Source organism: Bubalus kerabau, chromosome 3, assembly GCF_029407905.1.
Source record: "Bubalus kerabau isolate K-KA32 ecotype Philippines breed swamp buffalo chromosome 3, PCC_UOA_SB_1v2, whole genome shotgun sequence".
In the NCBI taxonomy this organism is placed as follows: domain Eukaryota; kingdom Metazoa; phylum Chordata; class Mammalia; order Artiodactyla; family Bovidae; genus Bubalus; species Bubalus kerabau.
Window position 1 is genome coordinate 170294672 of NC_073626.1, and position 21942 is coordinate 170316613.

At 38.7% G+C, this 21942-nt stretch overlaps 1 protein-coding gene across 1 annotated transcript in view; it reads right to left on the reverse strand.

Moving 5' to 3' along the window:
• SPHKAP (SPHK1 interactor, AKAP domain containing) overlaps window positions 1-21942 on the reverse strand; it is a 138040-nt gene that overhangs the window by 106042 nt on the left and 10056 nt on the right. Inside the window, exon 3 of the mRNA XM_055574472.1 lies at window positions 10094-10201. Coding sequence (XP_055430447.1) covers window positions 10094-10201 — 108 coding nt within the window. The remainder of the gene's footprint in view (window positions 1-10093; window positions 10202-21942) is intronic.

Consider the following 21942-nt stretch of genomic DNA (forward strand, 5'->3'; position numbering starts at 1 on the left):
ATGGGGATCCTTGTATGAGCACTTATCAGAATACTCCAGCTCACAGTTACAAGCTCCCTTCTTCCACACATTCTCCCTGGTGTGACTGATCTCTACTTTTTGCCCTCAAATCCTTTCTCTCTCTTCTTAATCTTGCCAATAATTCCTATTTGTACACCCACCTACCAAGTTGACATTTCTACCTGGATAATTAAAAGACACTCAGAATCATCTCCCTCCTCCTACCTCCAACTACTTCTCCCAACCCTTAGTCTCCCCCATCATGGTAACTTAAATCCACCTAAGAGCTTATGTCAAAAACATAGCAGTTATCCTTGACTTCTTTTTTTCATTCAGTTCATTAAAGTGTTTTGTTGAATACATAATATGCACAGTTTTGAAGCATATTTTTAATAAATAATTACACTGGGAGCCTTGGTTTCTATTATGAAATATTACAAGTCTCATTCCACTTATTTAATGCTTAGATAAAATGGCAATCTACTTTTCTGACAAAAGTCCATATAGTCAAAGCTAGGGTTTTTCCAGTAGTCATGAATGGATGTGAGAGTTGGACCATAAAGAAGGCTGAATACCACAGAATTGATGCTTTTGAACTGTGGTGTTGGATAAGACTCTTGAGAGTCCCTTGGACTGCAAGGAGAACAAACCAGTCAATCCTAAAGGAAATTAATTCTGAATATTCATTGGAAGGACTGATGCTGAAGCAGAAGCTCCACTACTTTGGCCACCTGATGTGAAGAGCTGACACATTAGAAAAGACCCTGAAGCTTGGAGAGATTGAAGGCAGGAGGAGAAGGTGACAACACAGGATGATACAGTTGGATGGCATCACTCATGACTCAATGCACATGAGTTTGAGCAAGATTGAGGAGATGGTGAAGGACAGGGAAGTCTGGGGTGCTGTAGTCCTTGTGGTTGTAAAGAGTCAGACATGACTGAGTGACTGAACAACAACAACAACTCCAGTATTCTTTCCTGGGAAATCCCATGGACAGAGGAGCCTGGTGGGCTATAGTCCATGAAGCTGCAGAGTCAGACATGACTGAAAATCTGAGCACATATATTGTAATTTCTGGGACAGTAAACAAAGTCAATGATCTTAATTTTTATTACGTATCATTTTACCTACAGCTTAGGGGGAGCCTGGTGGGCTGCAGTCTAAGGAGTCACAGTCAGACATGACTGAGCGATTTTCACTTTAGGACATAGAATTTGGACTCAATTTTCAATGAAAGTAAACTTATAAAAACGTCCTCCTGAACAGTTTCAGGATCTAAGACACTGATAAATGTATGGACTGAGCCTAAGACTTACTCCCAAATTGAAAGTTAAAGTGTGAAAGTGTTAGTAGCTCCGTCGTGTCCAACTCCTTGCAACCCCCCTGTTCATGGGTGTCTCCAGGCAAGAATACTGGAGTGGGTTGCCATTTCCTTCTCCAGGGGATCTTCCTGACACAGGGATCGGATCCAGGTCTCCCGCATCACAGGCAGATTCTTTACCATCTGACCTCCAAACTACTACAGTACTGACTGGCCACACAGTTTAGACTCAGCCCTCAAATTATTTATCAAAAGCTTCTTCTCAGTTTGACTGATCACTGTTCTAGATTTTGATTTCTTGCACATGACCTTCATAGATGTAGAGCCACCTAGGTGATTTGTGGGAAACTCTTTTCTCTACCAGCCCTCTGTGTCATGCTTCATAATAAAGTGCCTTTCCAATTCACTGGCTTCTAAAAGCTTGAGAAGGTTCAGTAAAACTTTCATTTGACTGAGAGACCAAAGTTTTCTCCGGGATGCTTGGATTTTTAAGATGTTTCCGAAGCTACTGCCCAGGTGAGTGAGGTCGCATGGTCCAGCTCTACTGCCCTCATGCTGCTTTCCTTTGTCTGTTTTATCTAGAGCTTTTGTTTTGCTCAGTCTGTCTGACTTCCATCATCATCCTTTGATTTTTCACTTTTTGCAGGCAGAATGTAGCTTCTCCTTGAAAACTGCTGAATAAATATTTACAGAATACCATTATGCAGTGGGTACTGAGTTCCTCGCCTAAAGAAGGGTTTCTGCAACTCTGGGTTCAACTTGAATTTCAAATATTTACATTTCACACTGAAGTATGCAAGGATAAAGGGGCATCGTGTCATTCTCAAAAGTTTTAGAAAAAAAAAAACACCTCTGTATATTTACACACAGATGCATATACATGCACAAAGGAGAAGGTGAAATAACTACAGTAACATTTTTGCATTTCAGGAATCTGTGAATTCTTTGCACTCTTCATGCAACTTTTCTGTAAGCCTAAAGTTAAAGAATTAAAAAGGAAGTTCCAAAGAGTATTCTTTTAGGGAAAAAAAGAACATTAATAGTTCCTTGAAAACTTGGTAAATATCTGTACCAGATCATGTAAATATCTCTTCACATTTTATATTTCCTTAATCATGTAAACCTAGATTTTTCCACAGACCAACTTATCAAGTGGGCTATTTGTCTCTTCCTTAACTTTTCTACTAAGTTTCAGAAAAGACTAGATACAGACATATTTGGAGAAATAATATGAAATAAAAAGCAGTTATTCAAGATACCATTCTGTCATTGTTGCCCCTGGGTTTCATTCACATCAGAGACCCACTGAACAGCTGTCAAATATCTTCCTAGTTTCACAATATCATGTCTGAAATTTTAAAGACTGCTCGAAAATCTTATTAATTTATTCACAAATTTAAGGCAAATACAAAACATTTTCAAATGCCAAGATTCATCAGTTAAAATGCATGCTAAAGGGTATAATTTATTTGCAGGGTGATAGCCAAAAGTCTTAAAATGATCAGTAAGGAAAGAGCTGCCTGTAACTATGAGTAGAAATAATGTGAATTTCAAGGCAATTTTAATGAAGCATTAAACCAAAAGATAGTTCTGGAAAAATTAGAATTAAATTCTAGTAAAGAGCAAAGTGATAAGTCTTTTATCCTTATTCATCAAGGGGCAGGCAGAATGAAAACCACAATCACAGAAAACTAAGCAAACAGATCACATCAACCACAGCCTTGTCTAACTCAAGGAAACTATGAGCCATGCCATGTAGGGCCAACCAAGACAGATGGGTCATGGTGGAGAGTTCTGACAAAACGTGGTCCACTGGAGAAGGGAATGGCAAACCACTTCAGTATTCTTGCCTTGAAAACACCATGAACAGTATGAAAAGGCAAAAAGATAGGACCCTGAAAGATGAACTCCCCAGCTTGGTAGGTGCCCAGTATGCTACTGGAAATCAGTGGAGAAACAACTCCAGAAAGAATGAAGAGGCAGAACCAAAGCAAAAGAACACCCAGTTCTGGATGTGACTGGTGATGGAAGCAAGGTCTGATGCTATAAAGAGTAATATTGCATAGGAATCTGAATGTTATGTCCATGAAGCAAGGTATTGGAAGTGGTCAAACAGGAGATGGTAAGAATGAACATCAGCATTTTAGCAATCAGCAAACTAAAATGGACTGGAATGGGTGAGTTTAACTCATGTGACCATTATATCTGCTACTGTGGGCAAGAATCCCTTAGAAGAAATGGAGTAGCCATCATAGTCAACAAAAGAGTCCCAAATGTAGTACTTGTGTGCAGTCTCAAAAATGACAGAATGATCTCTGTTCGTTTCCAAGGCAAACCATTCAATATCGCAGCAATCCAAGTCTATGTCCCAACCACTAATGCTGGAGAAGCTGAAGTTGAATGGTTCTCTGAGGACGTATGAGAACTTCTAGAACTAACACCCAAAAAAGATGTCCTTTTCATCATAGGGGACTGGAATACAAAACTAGGAGGTCAAGAGATACCTGGAGTAACAGGCAAGTTTGGCCTTGGGAGTGCAAAATGAAGCAGGGCAAAGGCTAACAGAGTTTTGCCAAGAGAATTGACTGGTCATAGCAAACACTCTCTTCCAACAACACAAGAGATGACTCTATACATGGACATCACCAAATGGTCAATACCAAAATCAGATTGATTATATTCTTTGCAGCCAAAGATGGAGAAGCTCTATACAGTCAGTAAAAATGAAACTGGGAGCTGACTGTGGTTCAGATCATGAACTCCTTATTGCCAAATTCAGATTTAAATTGAAGAAAGTAAGGAAAAGCCACTAGACCATTCAGGTATGACCTAAATCAAATCCCTTATGATTATACAGTGGAAGTGACAAATAGATTCAAGGGATTAGATCTGATAGACAGAGGAGTGCCTGAAGAACTATGGATGGAGGTTTGTGAGACTGTACAGGAGACAGGGATCAAGACTATCCCCAATAAAAAGAAATGCAAACAGACAAAATGGTTGTCTGAGGAGGCCCTACAAGTAGCTCAGAAGAGAGGCTAAAGGCAAAAGAGAAAAGGAAAGACATACCCATCTGAATGCAGAGTTCCAAAGAACAGCAAGGAGAGATAAGAAAGCCTTCCTCAGCGATCAATACAAAGAAACAGAGGAAAACAACAGAATGGGAAAGACTAGAGAACTCTTCGAGAAAATGAGAGATACGAAAGGAACATTTCATGCAAAGATGGGCACAATAAAGGACAGAAATGGTATGGACCTAACAGAAGCAGAAGATACTAAGAAAAGGTGGCAAGAATGCTCGGAGAAACTATACAAAAAAGAACTTAATGACCCATATAACCATGATGGTGTGATCACTCACCTAGAGCCAGACATTCTCGAGTTTGAAGTCAAGTGGGCCAGAGGAAGCATAACTATGAACAAAGCTAGTGTAGGTGATGGAATTCTGCTGAACTATTTCAAGTCTTAAAAGATGATGCTATCTGTTAAAGTGCTGCACTCAATATGCCAGCAAAGTTGGAAAGCTCAGCAGTGGCCACAGGACAGAAAAAAGGTCAATTTTCATTCCAATCCCAAAGAAAGGCAATGCCAAAGAATATTCAAACTACCACACAATTGCACTCATCTTACATGCTAGCAAAGTATGTGAGCTAGCAAAGAATGCTAAAAAATCTCCAAGCTAGCCTTCAACAGTACTTGAACTGAGAACTTCCAGTTGGTCAAGCTGGATTTAGAAAAGGCAGAGGTCCAGAGATCAAACTGCCATCTGTTGGATCATAGAAAAAACAGGAGAGTTCCAGAAAAACATCTACTTCTGCTTTATTGACTACGCCAAAGCCTTTTTGTGGATTACAACAAACTGTGGAAAATTCTTAAAGAGATGGGAATACAAGACCACCTGACCTGCCTCCTGAGAAACCTGCATGCAGGTCAAGAAGCAACAGTTAGAACTGGACATGGAACAACAAACTGGTTCCAAAGGGGAAAGGAGTACGCCAAGGCTGTATATTGTCACCCTGCTTACTTAACTTATATGCAGAGTACATCATGAGAAATGCCAGGCTGGATGATACACAGGCTGGAATCAAGATTGCCGGGAGAAATATCAATAATCTCAGATTTGCAGGATGACATCACCCTTATGGCAGAAAGCGAAGAGGAACTGAAGAGCCTCTTGTGCAAGTGAAAGACGAGAGTGAAAAAGCTGACTTAAATCTCAACATTCGAACAACGAAGATCATGACATCTGGTTCCATCACTTCATGGTAAATTGATGGGGAAACAATGGAAACAGTGACAGAGTTTATTTTCTTGGCCTCTAAAATCACTACAGATGATTTTCGTGACTGAAGTCATGAAATTAAAAGAAGGTTGCTCCTTGGAAAAAAAGCTATGACCAACCTAGACAGCACATTAAAAAGCAGAGAGACATTACGTTGCCAACAAAGGTCCATGTAGTCAAAGCTACGTTTTTTCCAGTCGTCATGTATGGATGTGAGAGTTGGACTATAAAGAGTGCTGAGTGCTGAAAAATTGATGCTTTTGAGCTGTGGTGTTGGAGAAGACTCTTGAGAGTCCCTTGGACAGCAAGGAGATCAAACCATTCAATCCTAAAAGAAATCAGTCCTGAATATTCATTGGAAGGAGTGATGCATTGGCCACCTGATATGAGGAACTGACTCATTGGAAAAGACCCTGATGCTGGGAAAGATTGAAGGCAGGAGGAGAAGGGGATAACAGAAGATGAGATGGTTGGATGGCATCACTGACTCAATGGACATGAGTTTGAGCAAGCTCCGGGAGTTGGTGATGGACATGGAAGCCTGGTGTGCTACAGTCCTCGGGGTCGAAAAGAGTCAAATGCAACTGAGCGACTGAGCTGAACTGAAAGAGAAATAGGGGGTTAAAAAGCAACTAAATTAGTTTTTAATTTAAAAATGTCAGGCTTCCTAAAGCATCCACATCCTACCACTCAAGTTAAGGACTTCTACTAAGATAATGCCTCAGCTTCCGGATTTAGATATTGGCTTCCAACGTTATTATTCTACATTCCTCTTTTAATAATTAGATTAAAAAAATCTCCAAGGCTGATATATGCTTTTTCCCTCAGAATGGCAAATCAGAAATAAAAAAAATGTAATGTAGTTTGATTGTGCTCCGTGCTCAGTTGTTCAGTCATGTCGGACTCTTTGTGATCCTATGGACTGTAGCCCACCAGGCTCCTCTGTCCGTGGGATTCTCCAGGCAGGAATACTGGAGCAGGTTGCCATTCTGTCCTCCAGAGGATCATCCTGACCAGGGATCGAATCCACATCTCCTGTGTCTCCTGCATTACAGCCAGATTCTGAACCCACTGAGCCATCTGGAAAGCCAACTCTACTTACAAAAGCAAAACCACAGTTTTCATATTTAATCTCTTTTGGAAAAAATATTAAGAGTGACTTTCAGGGGGCTTCTGAGTCAGATTTCTGTCAAGTTTGGCTTGCCTATCATATTTCTTTTTTAATTTTATTATTATATTTTTGATTTTTAATTGGAACATAGCTGACTTAAAATGTTGTGTTAGTTTCTGCTGTAAGGCAATGTGAATCAGTTATACATATACATATACATATATCCACTCTTTTTTAGATTCTTTTCCCATATAGATCACGTTAGAACACTTATCGTATTTCTGATAGTTTCAGACAGCTCACTAAGACACATCATTTTAGCTATGAAGTGAAAGCAGTTCTTTACTGAGATAATGGTCAAATCTGGTTTGTGAAGCTCGTTTGATGCTTGAGAACAAACAGCTGTACTGACCCATGCCCATAACACCCTGAAGGGCTTCCATGCCTGAGACTGTCCTTCAGTAAAAATTTTAAATGAAGATCTTGTCTTCAGAAAATATTGGTACTCTGACGCACTTAGTTCTGCTGCTACTGCTGCTACTAAGTCGCCTCAGTCATGTCCGACTCTTTGCGACCCCATAGACGGCAGCCCACAAGGCTCCCCCATCCCTGGCATTCTCCAGGCAAGGACACTGGAGTGGATTGCCATTTCCTTCTCCAATGCATGAAAGTGAAAAGTGAAAGTGAAGTCGCTCAGTTCTGTCCAACTCTGAGTGACCCCATGGACTGCAGCCCACCAGGCTCCTCCGTCCATGGGATTTTCCAGGCAGAAGCACTGGAGTAGGGTGCCATGAGAAACTGCAAATCCAGATACTTAAGAGTTTAGCATGATGGATAACAAGCCAATCAAAACTGTATGTGAAACAGCTGTATACAAAGTTTGATCTGGAAGAAATAAGTTAAAGACGAAACAGTTAACACAGCGGAGCATCCCCCAGAGTTAGAACAGAGTACAAAGTAATAAAATATGCAGCAACTTTGCTAGAGGGTCCTCAGAATTCAGTTGTGATTATTTGTTAATAGATGTAGATTCAGAATGATCTCTTTAGAATAATTTCTTAAACTAGACTTTAATGAAGATATTATTTTAAAACACAGTATTATGGTTTCCTTAAATTACACTTTCATGTTTATCCACTGAGGAGGATTTGTTTGGAAAAGGAATTATGTACTTTTCCCCTGACCATGTGGCTACTTCCTTGTGTGTAGCTGTTTTGGGCAAGAAATTCTTGTCCTGTCCACCAGTGCTGTGTCTTTGCTGTTGTTTACTCACTAAATCATATCTGAGTCTTTGGCGACACCATGGACTACAGCCCACTTGGCTCCTCTCTCCAGGGGAGTTTTCAGGCATGAATTTTGGAGTGGGTTGCTATTTTTGTCTCCTGGGGATCTTCCCTCCTGACCCAGGGATTGAACCCGAATCTCTCGCGTCTCCTGCATTGGCAGGTGGATTCTGTACTGCTGGGCCACCGGGGCAGGCCGACCACTGCTGTAGATCAGCTCTGTTTCCCTCTAGATAATAGCGTCGCTTCAGCAATGTCCAGGTCTAGACTCTTTCTATGCCAACTAAGAGAGAAAGGACTTGTAAACTAAGAAAAAGTAAACTACAAAGTACTTTTTTAAGAGATTAGGGTTTATTTTTCATAGGGATTCTGAAATTTCTTTTAAGTTTAGAGTCATGGACAATTTTCAACATTTGAGTCCGTTTCATTTATTATAAACTCTTGCAGAAAAATAAACCTTCCAGTATGCCTTTTATTTGTGTTTAGATTTTTCCCCTTTGGGGAAGAATAGAAAGAACCATAAAGACAGTATGAATCAGCTAGCTCAAACTCACCGACATCATTAGAAACTATAAAGGGACAAAGAGTTAAGAAAGAAAGTCATACAGTTTTACGTCCAAATATGAGTTCCTTGAGATAGGGGCGGGGGTTGTGAGTAGAACTTTCTTACGCTTAGAGAGATCTAAGATCCAATGGTGATCTTAACTTTGGCTATAAATTTATCATTTCTAATTGTAGATCTTCAATACAGATTCCCAAAATATAAAGTTTAGAAAAGACCTCCTTGCCCTTTATTATGCAATTGTTAGTGCCTCAACTTTTGTGCCTGCTGCAAATGACAGATTCCTTTATATAGGAGCTGCCAGGATGAAGCCTTTGACTGAAGTGTAGATGCTGATAGCTTTTCCTCTCCATTTCTCTCCCTTTTGCAATTCATAGCTGTATAATTAGAGATTAGTATCAGCAAATGTCTGAATTTTCTACCTCATCTTAGAACTGAATTTCCAAAGAAGGTATCACTGTTAAATAACTCACCACCTAATCCTTTTTGTTTTCACCAAAGATTTTTAGCCATCAACTGGTTTTCTGGACAAGGGATTAAAAAGTCCCCAAAATAGCACAATCAAATCATTTTGCCTAAACAAAGAGATTGAATTAAGTGTGTTGAATGGACTCTGTTTTCTTTGGGCTATGAGACTTTGCAGTGTGAAATGTTTTACATTCTCTGTCTGCCAATTCTGGTTCTGCTCATTATATATAAAAAGCTTCTCCATCCCATTTTCAGCTTCTTCTTTTTTTTTTTTTCTTTTAACAGAAATGCTGGCATGCAACTTACCTCTAGGAATAGCTCTGAGCTGATGCTCTCAACTTAGTCATGAGAATTACATTTCTCTCCTCTTTGGAAATATTCTCCCCCAATTTCTGTAATTATGACCCCATAAAAGCTAGGTAATTTCAGTTAAAATGAAACATATAGCTTTGTAAAACATACAGGAAGCAGACTACTTCATAAAGGAAGGAGAGATCACAGTGTTGATTTCTCATATCAACAATACACCTTTACAATCTAAGCCACAAGAAACATTTATCTATAAGAACATCTCTTCCCTTGAAAAGGAGGGTTTTTATATGTAAAGCTCAGATACAGTACAGAATATTAAAATTCATGGTTGTAATTTCTTATGTTGAGAAGGTTTTCAAATAATGACAATAACATATAAAAGTGGTAGAATATTTTTACAGTTTTCACGTTGAAAAATACCTATTAGAAGAAGTAATAAAATATATTGAAAAGAATCTAAGAGAGCTCTTGACCAGGTTTTTGTTTCTGATCATGCAATTCTATTTCTGAATCTTTTTCACAGTTTTAAAAATAAAAACAACATGGATAGAGAATTGGTAAGATTAATTTGCCTGTTGAAATGAGAAAAGCAGAAGAATTATGAGCTTTGGCCTGTCACACTCTGTATAAACCAATTACGTATTTTCAAAAGGTTACTTTCCCAATGCTGTATTAAGTGCTTAGGTCCTCATGAGCACAGGTTCGCGACTCCCCACTTTTTCAGCCCTCAGCCCCGGAGCTGTGTTTACTTACAGAAGCGCAGTTTTCAGACTTGTCTTCCACAAAACCAATCTGGCAGGGTGTTCTCTGATTCTGCAGCCAGTAGTCTGTAGACTCCAGCAGGCTATTACTGCGGAGAACCTAAGGGAACCAAGAAAACCTTCTCAGAGCTACTGGCAAGACTTTCTATTTAAACAAAGAGCTCTTTTCTAAAGAATCTAGAAGTGTTTTGCTGGCCACATTGCATTTGGATATTAGGGAAAAAAAAATACTTCCAGGATAATAGTACCTCTAAAATGTATAAAACAGTCAACCAAGAATCCACTTTAAAGGAACGTACTGACGTGAATATTGTTGTTTCTTCTCTCATCTAATTCAACATCTGGAAACTTCAGTGTACCTGTGACTTTTGCATAACTTGCAGTCAAATGACTGTTTGGGATATGGTTCAATTGGCAATGGGGATCACACTTCATTTAAGTGTTGGAGCTCTTTTACATTCTATGAATACTTTTGATTGAAATGTAGTGTTTCTCCATTTGGTGCAATAATGAAATTATTCTTCTTTAGATTTCCAGCTGTGCTAACCTATCTATGAAATAAGGCACAGTTCTTTTAGAACATTTAGGGTACTACACTAAGTTTAAAAATTATTAGGAATAAATAAATGCATTACAACAACCATTTCTCTTGTAGAAACAGTATGGTAATGCAAAGTGAATTTCAATACACAAATTAACAACACCAAATATGGTTTACAAATGTCTTGTTTCTGGGCTTTGATTTTAAAGAAATAAAGAAAAATCTTATTTCTGAACTGAAACATTTTCAAGATGTAGTCTCATAAACAACCAAATGATTCAGCTTCTGATGTTTTAATGCAAGTCAAATATTGTATAAGATTTTTCTCATAAAAGATTTCCAGTGCTCTCCTGGTACTCTCTACTCTATTAGGGCACATGTCTGCCAACCACCTTCACTTAAGTAATAGAATAGATTTAATCAGTTTGGTTACTGCCACAAGAATAGAATGACACTTCAATTATATTTCATTTGCACACTGAAGGATTGTCTTCCTTTGTTCTATAAAAATACTTTAATTTCTGTCTCTGCATACTGAGTTAACCAAATATAATTCTGACACATTTTTCTATAACATTTTTGTGTTAGCCACATGATATTATTTTAATATTTTTCCCCCTCAAGGTTTACTATTCTGGAGATAACAAATTTTCATCATTCTTTTCCAGAACAATACCAAGAGACAGTGTGGATGGACTTCAGTTATCACTGGAGATGAAAGTTCGAGATGGAATTTCTCAGGTCTCTTAGAGTTTATCTAAAAATTGTGGTACTTAAAGTGTGAGTTGGGACCTATAGAGATCCCTGGGGTCTTTCTGGGAGTCCAGTGGTCAAATTATTTTTATAATAATATTGTCTTTATTTTCTCTTTTCAACTGAATTGTCTCCTGAGTACTCAGTGGAGTTCTCCAGGGTCCACATGAGGTATGATAATGTAATAGGTTAAATGCAGAAGCAAATAGGAGAGTCTAGCTGAGTTCTTTTAAGTTAGATATTAAGGAGATTTGCTAAAAATGTAAAATAAAGTTAGTCTTCTCACTAAACTGTTTTGTTTTGGAAAACATAGGTATTGGCCATAAAAATATGTATGTTAACTTGCAGTATGTTTATTTTTAAATAATAAATTATGGCTATTTAAATTCTAATTGTTATTTCAAGATTAAAGAAATACGTATTTAGAATTTTCTTGGCTTTTTTCTTATGAATTATACGTTTATTTAGCTGCTTTAAGATTTTGCTGGGGCTTCCCAAGTTGCACTAGCGGTGAAGAACCCGCCTGCCAATACAGAAGACATAAGAAACATGGGTTTGATCCCTGGTTTGGGAAGATCCCCTGGAGAAGGAAATGGCAACCCACTCCCATTCTTGCCTAAAGAATCCCATGGACAGAGGAGCCTGGTGGGCAACAGTCCATAGGATCACAAAGTCAGTTATGACTGAAGAGACTTAGCACACATGGACAAGTTTTGGTATTTTTGTTTCTATGTGGCATCAGACTTCATCAAAATATTCTGAAAATACAATTTAGCAAATAGAAAAAGTTATTTTTAATTTTTTTAATTTAAAATTTTTATTTTATATTGAAGTATAGTTTATTAACAATGCATTAGTTTCAGGTATACAGCAAAGTGATTCAGTTATATATATATATATGCATCCATTCTTTTTCAAATTCTTTTCTCATTTAGATTATTACAGAGTATTGAGCAGAGTTCCCTGTGCTATATAGTAGGTCCTTGTTGGTTATCTATTTTATACAATAGGGTTCATATGTTAATCCTAAATCCCAATTTATCCCTCCTCCAACCTTTCCTCCTTGGTAATCATAAATTTGTTCTTGAAGTTTCTGAGTCTGTTTCTGTTTTGCAAATAACTTTATTTGTATCATTTTTCTTAGATTCCACAAGTGAGTCAAAGACAGATATGATATGATATTGCATATATGCAGAACTTTGCTTAGGTTTAATTTATAATATGGAATATACCAGTAAGAACAACCCATATAATCAAAATTTTCACAAGATCCCCAACATTTTTTTAGTGCAAAGGAGTTTTGATTTTCAGAAACATTAAAATTGACAACCACTGATCTAGATTAACTTTATTTGAAGTAGAAAAAGATTCTCAGTCCACTTCTTTCACTGCCATTCACTTTTACTTCCACCATAGAATAGAATTTAAGAAAACAGACATTTGTGATTTGTGTTGAAATCTTGTCCTGGTTATTAGTAGCAAGAAGATCTTGGATGGCCAATTTAAATTCTGTCTCAGTTTCTACACCTATGAATGGAGACAGTAAATACCCACTTGGAGGTGGGATCACTGGGGTATTCAGTGAGATGATGTGTGTCAAACACGGCAGTGTGCAAAATGGTACGTCATCCTCTCAATACATGGTTCTCATTGTTACTGTTTGCTATGAACTACAAAGGAAAAGAGTGCTTCCCTGGTGGCTCAGAGGTTAAAGCGTCTGCCTGCAATGCTGGAGACCTGGGTTTGATCCCTGGGTTGGGAAGATCCCCTGGAGAAGGAAATGGCAACCCACTCCAGTATTCTTGCCTGGAGAATCCCATGGACAGAGGAATCTGGTGGGCTACGGTCCACGGGGTCACAAAGAGTTGGACACGACTGAGCAACTTCACTTTCACAAAGGAAAATAGAAAATTGGATGCCTTTGTTTGAAATTAGTACATTGAAAACATTTCAGATGTGTGAAGACAAATCTTCTTTAGCAAATCTTCTGACGTAAAAAGTGTAAGTTCAGTTTCACGTATTGCTGTGACCCTAAAACTGCTCTGAAAAATAAAATATATCATGCATTTAAAAAATAACTAAAATGAAACCTACATCTTTCAATTGCTTGACAACAAATACTTTGAAGAGAATGTCTCTTGTGAGAATAATCATTCCCTGTGTAACTTTAAAATGTGAATTTTATCATAATTAAAAAATAGCTTACTTGATTTTATCAACAATTAAATTTCACTGTTTATTTAGAGATATTTAGAGGTTATTCACTATTTAATACTTTATATTCTTTAATTATTGATGAAGAAATACTACATTTAATTGAGAACTCTCTGGGCTAAGGTCCTATTTAGTTATTACCTGAATTAAACACCTAGACTTATGAAGTAGAATTTGAGGGCTAATATGTGACATGTGCTTAAAATAGTTCTTGGCATGTAGCAAGTGTTCAAGGAACATCAGTTCAGTTCGGTCGCTCAGTCGTGTCCGACTCTTTGTGACCCCATAGACTGCAGCATGCCAGGCCTTCCTGTCCATCACCAACTTCCGGAGTTTTGGAGTTTCAGCTTCAGCATTAGTCCTTCCAATGAATATGCAGGAGTGATTTCCTTTAGGATGGACTGGTTGGATCTCCTTGCTCACCAAGGGACTCTCAATAGTCTTCTCCAACACCACAGTTCAAAAGCATCAATAAACATCAGCTCTTATAAAAATTATTATTCTCTTTGCTCAGACTTCAAGGGATTTATACTTTTTCTTCACACTCTGTGAACCAGTCTCTCTGGTCCCAAAGTCCCCATAACAGATTGATCCATTGCAAAGTATTAAAGCTACATAATTTCTCATCTTCCAGTTCTACCAAATATGTGTCTATGCATTTATCCATCTGTCCCTCAGGGACCTGGTCTGCGTGGTCAGAAGGTTTGAGTTCTAGTTCTGACCCTACTGTCTGTGTGGTCAGGTTACCCACCAGCTCCCAGGCTCAGTTTGTCCTTTGTACACAATGAAATCATGTGATCTGAAGCACCCTTCTCTGGAACAATAGTAATTCTCTGCCTCTCTTCTCCTTTCGTTCCTTCAGCTCTTCCAATTCTCAAATATATTAAGAAGCAAATAAGCAAAGAGAATAAAAATGCAGGCATCAGTAAACCATTTAGCATCATGTGTTAAGCAATTATGACCCGTGAAAAGCTTTTGGTGTAATGGTTTAGACAAATTGCTAGAAAAAAAGAAGAATGCTTGAAAGAAGAATATGTGTTTGAGAGTGTAATGATTTTAAAGCTTTATGAATATAATCTCCCTGCAGACAGTCACTTTCTGATGGGGGTAGGGAAAAAGAAAAACTCACCAGGCTTTCCATGGCTCATTTATTTATCTGCTATTTTTAGCTGCAGGTTCAATTATTTCAGATGAAGAGCTAATGATAAACATGCTATGCATTCACAAGATTGAAATAATAATGACACATTTTCTCTTAAAATTTCTTTGTGTCCTAAACAACGAGGAAAGATCATTCTGCTTTCCTGTACAGTGATTTTCCGTTTTTATACAGAAAACCAAGCTGCAATTGATATGGAATCCATGCACCTGAACATGGATGAATTCTTGGTAACCTGAACACAGCTCTAAATGTTACTGAGCAATGCTTTAAAATTAATAAAAGTACTTAAATTGGAGAAGACAGCAATTTAAGTTTTGTCACATTTGTAGTTCTATACTATCAAATACTGTCAAATTTTTTTTCTGATAATTTTAAGTATCATGATGTAAAGCAACATCAATGCTCTTAAAAGAGAAAATTTCACACACAAAATACTGTATTTGCCTAATGTATGTATCATGATTGGGGCTTCCCAGAACCCAGCTCAGAACCTTCTTAGGTGGGAAAGAACCTGCCTGCCAATGCAGGAGACACAGGTTTGATCCCTGGGTTGAGACGATCCCCTGGAGAAGGAAACGGTAACCCACTCCAGATTTCTTGCCTGGGAAATGCCATGGACGGAGGAGCCTGGTAGGCTACAGTCATGGGGCTGCAAGAGAGCTGAACACGACTAAGTGACTAAACAACAACAGCAATGACAGGTATCACAACTAATGATGGAATTGTGCTTCACATCAACTGAATAACATCATCAGAACAACAAGCTCATTCACCTTCAGCAGCAGATTTACTCTCCCTCCCACCCCCAAACAAGTGGACTCAGAAAAGCTGAGAAGTGCTGGGACTTTGAGATGCACTCAGCTGTGTGAAGGCTGGACAGTGCCTGGTTGGCCATTCTAGGGCAAGCACCCTTGACCATCTGCTTACTGGAGTTCCAAACAAATATTTTAAAAATATGTATCATAATGTGGAAAAGATTTGGAAACACTGTTTAAAGAAAAATCATTCTTTCAAATGTGGTACACAGTTTCCATGGATGTGTGCTGGAGATAAGGAAAGAAAAAGAAAGAGGAGCAATAAGATAAAGGAAGCCAGATAAGCCCATTAAGAGAGTCCTGAGTATTCCTCAGAGAAGACTCTCCAGACCACTACTGCAGTTCTAGCCTTTTTCTAGGAAACTCAATTAAATTTTCCTTACACAAAGAGATGGTAAAATGAGCAGGTCAATTAGATTTGCATAGTGAGATGCCAAGAGTTGGGACATCCCTGGCGGTCCAGTGGTTAAGACTCCACCTTCCAATGTAGGGGGTGAGGGTTTGATCCCTGGTCAGGGACTAGGATCCCACATGCTGCACAGTGAATTCCCCCCCTCAAAAAAAAAAAAAGATGCCAAAGAGCTGATGAAAATGATACTAGGGAAGAATGAAGGTAGCTACTCACTAAATACTATTATATATTTGCTCTGCAATAAACAGTGGTATCTCTACTGTGGATAACATTTTATTCATAGAGATAACACATTCTTATAAAACGCACCTTTTGTGTAAAGTTCTATGAGTTTTGAAGAAACCACATAGTTGTGTAACCACCATCTCAATCAAAATGTAGAACAACTGTTCAGCTTCATCACTCCCAAAATTCACGTCTGCTCCTTTTAGTCCAAAGGCCACCCAAATCCCAAACTCTCGCAGTCTGATTTGATATCTACTTCTAAAATTTGCCTTTTCTGAAATGTTGTATGTGTGGAATAATGTAGTTTGTTGCCTTTTTGTGACCTGTTTTTTCCCCCCCCACTGAGCGTAATGTGTTTAAGATTTATCTACATAGTTGTGTGTATTAATTTTCTTTTATTGCCAGCAGTATTCCAGTTTTTGGATGTATGCATATTTTCAAAAATATCCATTTACCAGATTAAGAATACTTGAGTAGTTTCTATTTGGGGGTAAGCTACCAGGGAAGCCCAAATATGAATACAGCTGCTATATATATATACTTACAGGTTTTTGTCTGAATTTAAGTTTTTGCTTTGCTTGAGAGTGAGATTACTAGGCAGTGATGCAACTCAGTAAGAAACTGATGAACTGTCTACTAAAGTGAATTTGCCATTTTCATTCCCATCATCAGAGGTCAAGCTGCTCTTCATCCTTGTCAGTACCTGGTATTGTCAGTTTTTGTTTTCAAGTTTTAGCCATTCTACTTGGTGCACCGTGGTATTTCATCATGGCTTACTTTCCTTTTATTTTTAAAAGATTTTTCTCCTTTTTTTTAAATTAAAAATTTTAATTTAGATTCTATATTGGTGCAAACCATATTCATCAATCATAAAGCATTAAATAGACTCTACATTTGATACTAAGTTTGGGATATCATTTCCAAGAGAAGGATAAGCCATCCATGCTGTTTTAATTCCCTCATTCATTCATTCAATGGCTGCTTGTTGAACACCTACTGTTTTTAGAAGATGCTGCTAGGCATCGGGGGGTGGGCAAAACAAAAATAATAAGAAAGCATACAGTTTTGTTCTCATTCTGCCAAGGGAGGACCCACCACAATCAAATAAATTTTCCATATTTATGTATGCTCTGTGAAAACTACTGTGACCATTGTGATGATAAAGTCAGAAAAAGAAATGAAAATGTAAGGGGTACTGTTTGGGGAAGTATTTTCTGGCCTCTGTGAGGGTGACATGGAGCAGAGATCTGAAAGAAATGAGTGCCAGCCATACACCCACCTGAAGGAAGAGTATCTCAGCAGAGATCACCAGCAAAAAAAACAGAGGCTCAAAGAAGAAATGCGTTTGTTGATGCTGAAGAGCAGCAGAGAATCCATCATGGCTGGTGCAGTGTGAATGGTTGGGGAAGGGATAAGAAAGGGCATTTTATCTTTCACTGAAAAGAAACCCATGGCTAAGGGAGCCAGATAGTCTTTAACGTCATGAAGTACTCTAAATTTTAATTTAAAAAATGTTTAATTATAATTTTTGGATATTTAGTCACTGGCTCAAGAATGCTTAATTGTTTGCTTAAATTTTTATAATAGCTTACAAGCCTACCTCCACCAGATACACTGAATTAGAAGTCAGAAGATTTTGTGTCACTTTACACACTTAATTTTATGTTGATTTAATCTGTGCCTTAGGGAACTTTCTGAGAACTCTGTAATCTTTTATGTTCCACTCTGGGATAATATTTTTTCATAACCTCACAGGGAAACTCTTATGCTTTAGAAAGTACACTGAATTTCTAAGAAAAGACAAAGAAACAGACTGGAAATAAAATGATTGTGTGGAGGAAAAAAGCAGCACAGAACACTCAGTGGTTTAGTCTCAGTTTCTCAGAAGGTTGAATGAAATATTAAGATAACATTTGCTTTTTAATGATGATTCTTCTGGCTGACTGCCTGTCTTTTTGTGTATTTAGCTTCCTTTGACAAAAAGGGGAAACTATTTTCAAAGTATGAATAATCATGTTGGTTAGATGTGAAACATTCTTTCATGACAAGGTTGACACCTAGTACAAAGTAGCAATCTTATAACTGATTGCTGCAAAAGTATTGGAAAAAAATGGAGTTCTGTTAAGACCTTGGAACTAGCGATTCTCCATTGTTAAGAAGCAAAGAACCTCGATAGCACCAGATCAAAGGTATTGTTGGTTTGGAAGTTTGGGAAGGAAATGGTTGGCAGTGGATCTGCAATTCTTTCTTGACTATGGAGCAGAGTGGGAGGGAATACTCCCAGAGAAGAAAGAAGGTGACACTCTCATATTTCATTGTAAACATACTAACCTCCAGATAAACTGCACTTTTATAGCAGCAGAGTCCTTATCTATGGGATGCTTTTAGCAATAAGTACCCAGTCTAACTAAGCTTGCCTCTGGTAAACAGGAAATATACTGATTTATACCAGTCTTCCCTGGTGGTTCAGTGGTAAAGAATCTGCCTGCTAGCGTAGGAGACGTAGGTTTGACTCCTGGGTCAGAAAGATCCCCTGGAGAAGGAAATGTCAACCCACTCCAATATTCTTGCCTGGGAAATCCTATGGACAGAGGAGCCTGGTGGGCTACAGGCCATGGGGTTGCAAAAGAGTGAGACACGGCTTAACCACTAAGCAATAACAGCAACACACTGATTTATAAGTACTTCCAACAAATGTCACACGTGCAAGTATCTGAGTATAAAATGGAAATGTTTCATGAACAAGAGGGCTCTCTCCTTTGAAGTTAAAGTTCCCATCGATGTAATCTGGAGATTTTGTACATTATCTTGGCCCAGAGTGTATCCTAATGCGTCAAGAAATGAACTAGGTAGGCAGTTTTAAGTAGCTTTCTGTTTTTCTGCACCACACAATTACTTGTATCCTGGAAGTTACATTGTATTTCAATGCAATCACAAGAATGGTATCGGAGCACAGAGGACAATTTAGAAGTATCAAGCCACGCTGTTTACTTCTCCATACCACACAGATGTCAGCTGGCTGAAGAATGCTCTGAAAGCTGATCAGAGCTTTTTCCACATGAAAATGATCACCAAGTTTGTCTCAAGCATAAAATGCAAGAGTTACAGAAACAGATATACTCAGTAAAGGCAATTATAGCATAACTTATGAATGGTCTGATTTAAATAGCATCAAATTAGACATAAATGGAAGATAGCTGATTAATTTCTGTTTAGTTTCTATTTAGGTGCCATGTAATGCTGTCATGTTGATATGACCTGTTATGGAAATAGGATTTTTCATGTTAGGAGAAGCAAAATACAGGAAAAAAAAAACACATATAGGAAAATCTATAATGTACATCTCTGTGTGCTGCGTGCTAAATAGCTCCAATCATGTCTGACTCTTTGCAACCCCATGGACAGTAGCCCACCAGGCTCCTCTGTCCCTGGGGATTCTCCAGGCAAGAATACTGGAGGGTGTTGTCATGCCCTCCTCCAGAGGATCTTCCCAAGCCAGGGATCGAATCCAGGTCTCCCTCATTGCAGGCGGTTTCTTTACCATCTGAGCCACCAGGGAATCCCATAATGTACATCCAGGCCTGCCACTGACTTTGGATGATTCTTGTGCAAAGTGTACATGGTGCAGATTTGCTACTCATCAAAGGGACAGCGGGTTTGGCCTTGCAACACTTGAGTATTGGTATGTGTATTTGGCCTTTGGCATAGAGGGTAAAGCGTCTGCCTGCAACTCAGGAGACCCAGGTTCGATCCCTGGGTCGGGAAGATCCCCTGGAGAAGGAAATGGCAACCCACTCCAGTACTCTTGCCTGGAAAATCCCATGGATGGAGGAGTCTCGTAGGCTATAGTCCATGGGGTCACAAAGAGTCAGACACAACTGAGCGATGACACGTTTAATTATAAGAAAGTGGCAATTCTCATCTTGACTCGTTTCTTTGCAAGATGCTGCTGGGAACAACTACCTTCTAAGGTGTAAGCAGAGGGACACATACTTTGCTAAGGGACACACCTGCTTCTTGGATGCTCTTCATCCTTGAGAGGAAAAGCCCTGATCTGGGTCTTTCAAGATGGGTCTCCTTCTCTAGACACAGAGAAAAGCCTAGTAAATGCAGGCACACACAGCAGAGAGACTCAGTCTCAGGGATTCATGAACCAGAAGGCTCTTAAGGAGGACTGTTCAAGTTTATCTGAGTCACATTCTTTCTTCCCACCCTGCCACTGGCAGAACTGAAAAGTGAGCACTTTTATCAGAAAGGCAAGCCTGGCAGGATACAGGGAAAGTGAATCCTCTTAGGACTGGTGGGGAACAGAGTGTTTACTCCAGACTACAAAGTCGAGAGGGATGCTTAGATGGAGGACTAAGGGGAAAGTGAGAAAAAGCAAAAGGCTAGTGATGGGGAGCATGGATGGTAAGATATTTTAAATGCCTGAAGGGAAAAACAGAGAGTTCTGAATTCCATATTAGATGTTTTAAAAATATAGACCCCTTCCATTTTTGAATAGAAATTTTGAATAGCTAATACAAAGGTTTGGGGCAATTAAAATAATTCAAGGGAAAAAAAAAGATCACTTGCCTGGTTTCAACAGCACAACATCACCTTCCATTCCACAAAATGTTCTAAGCTATTTTGAGTTTTCAGAGCCCTACTTTTTGGTTAAAAAAAAGAAAGAAAGAAAAGGCACTGCAAAATCCTTCTAGGAGTTCTTCACACATAGCAGAGAGGATGCTCAAGGAATGAACTGTAGAGAACAGAAAAAGACTAGCGTATTGGAGTCTCAAACAGTCTATATGGCAGTTGTTGGCAGGAAGGAGAGGTGGTGTGGAATCCTGAATAGAAGTCCTGACTATTGGAATAAGATGCTGAATCACATTCAGATTGCAAAATGAGCCATAATTGATAGTTTTAAACAGTTTCCCACCTAAGATTACTGAACTGACATTTGTCAAAGAATGAACTCACCATGTAGCACACCTCTCTAGTTCAGAGTAGACCAGGCTGCTTTAAAGGCAAGAGAAAATGTTTATCATTTCAATTTGCTTTTGCTGAAGGCAGAGGAAATGAGTCCCCACCAGAGTCCTCATTATCTGTGTTCTGGCCTCAGAGCACCCTTGAAGCCTTCTAGATGTTAGTGTGGCTCAGGACAGGTAGATGTTTCCTTGGGCAGTCAGTGAAATGACCCCCAGAGGGAATTTTGTGGCTGGCTCTTCAGATGCAACTGGGCTAAATCTGAACCTGTGAGCCCAATACCTTGTCTCCTAGCTCCTCTTCCCAGTGACCTCAATGACTCACCACTCATGGATGTCTTGGCTCAAATAGAGTTCGTGGTTCTGTTTAACTCTCAACGTCATGGAATCCTATGGACCTTGACTTCCTCATGTGTCTTGTCCCAGAGCTTGCTTTTCCTTCCTCTCACTTTCTGTATACAGGGTCTGCCTCTCTTCTCCCTGCTTTCCCATCCATATAAGCTATGCTTCTTCTGACATCCTAGATTTCACTCTCATTTTTCTCTAAGTAACTGCCTTTAGAACTACTAGACAAACCATCTTCAAATACCACTTTTAGGAAGATATCCATTTCTTTTTTTTTTTTAATTTAATTTTATTTTTAAACTTTACATAATTGTATTAGTTTTGCCAAATATCAAAATGAATCCGTTTCTTTTCTTAAAAGTCTCCGTTTCTTCAATGCCTCTGATTATTCCTGTAGAACGGCAATA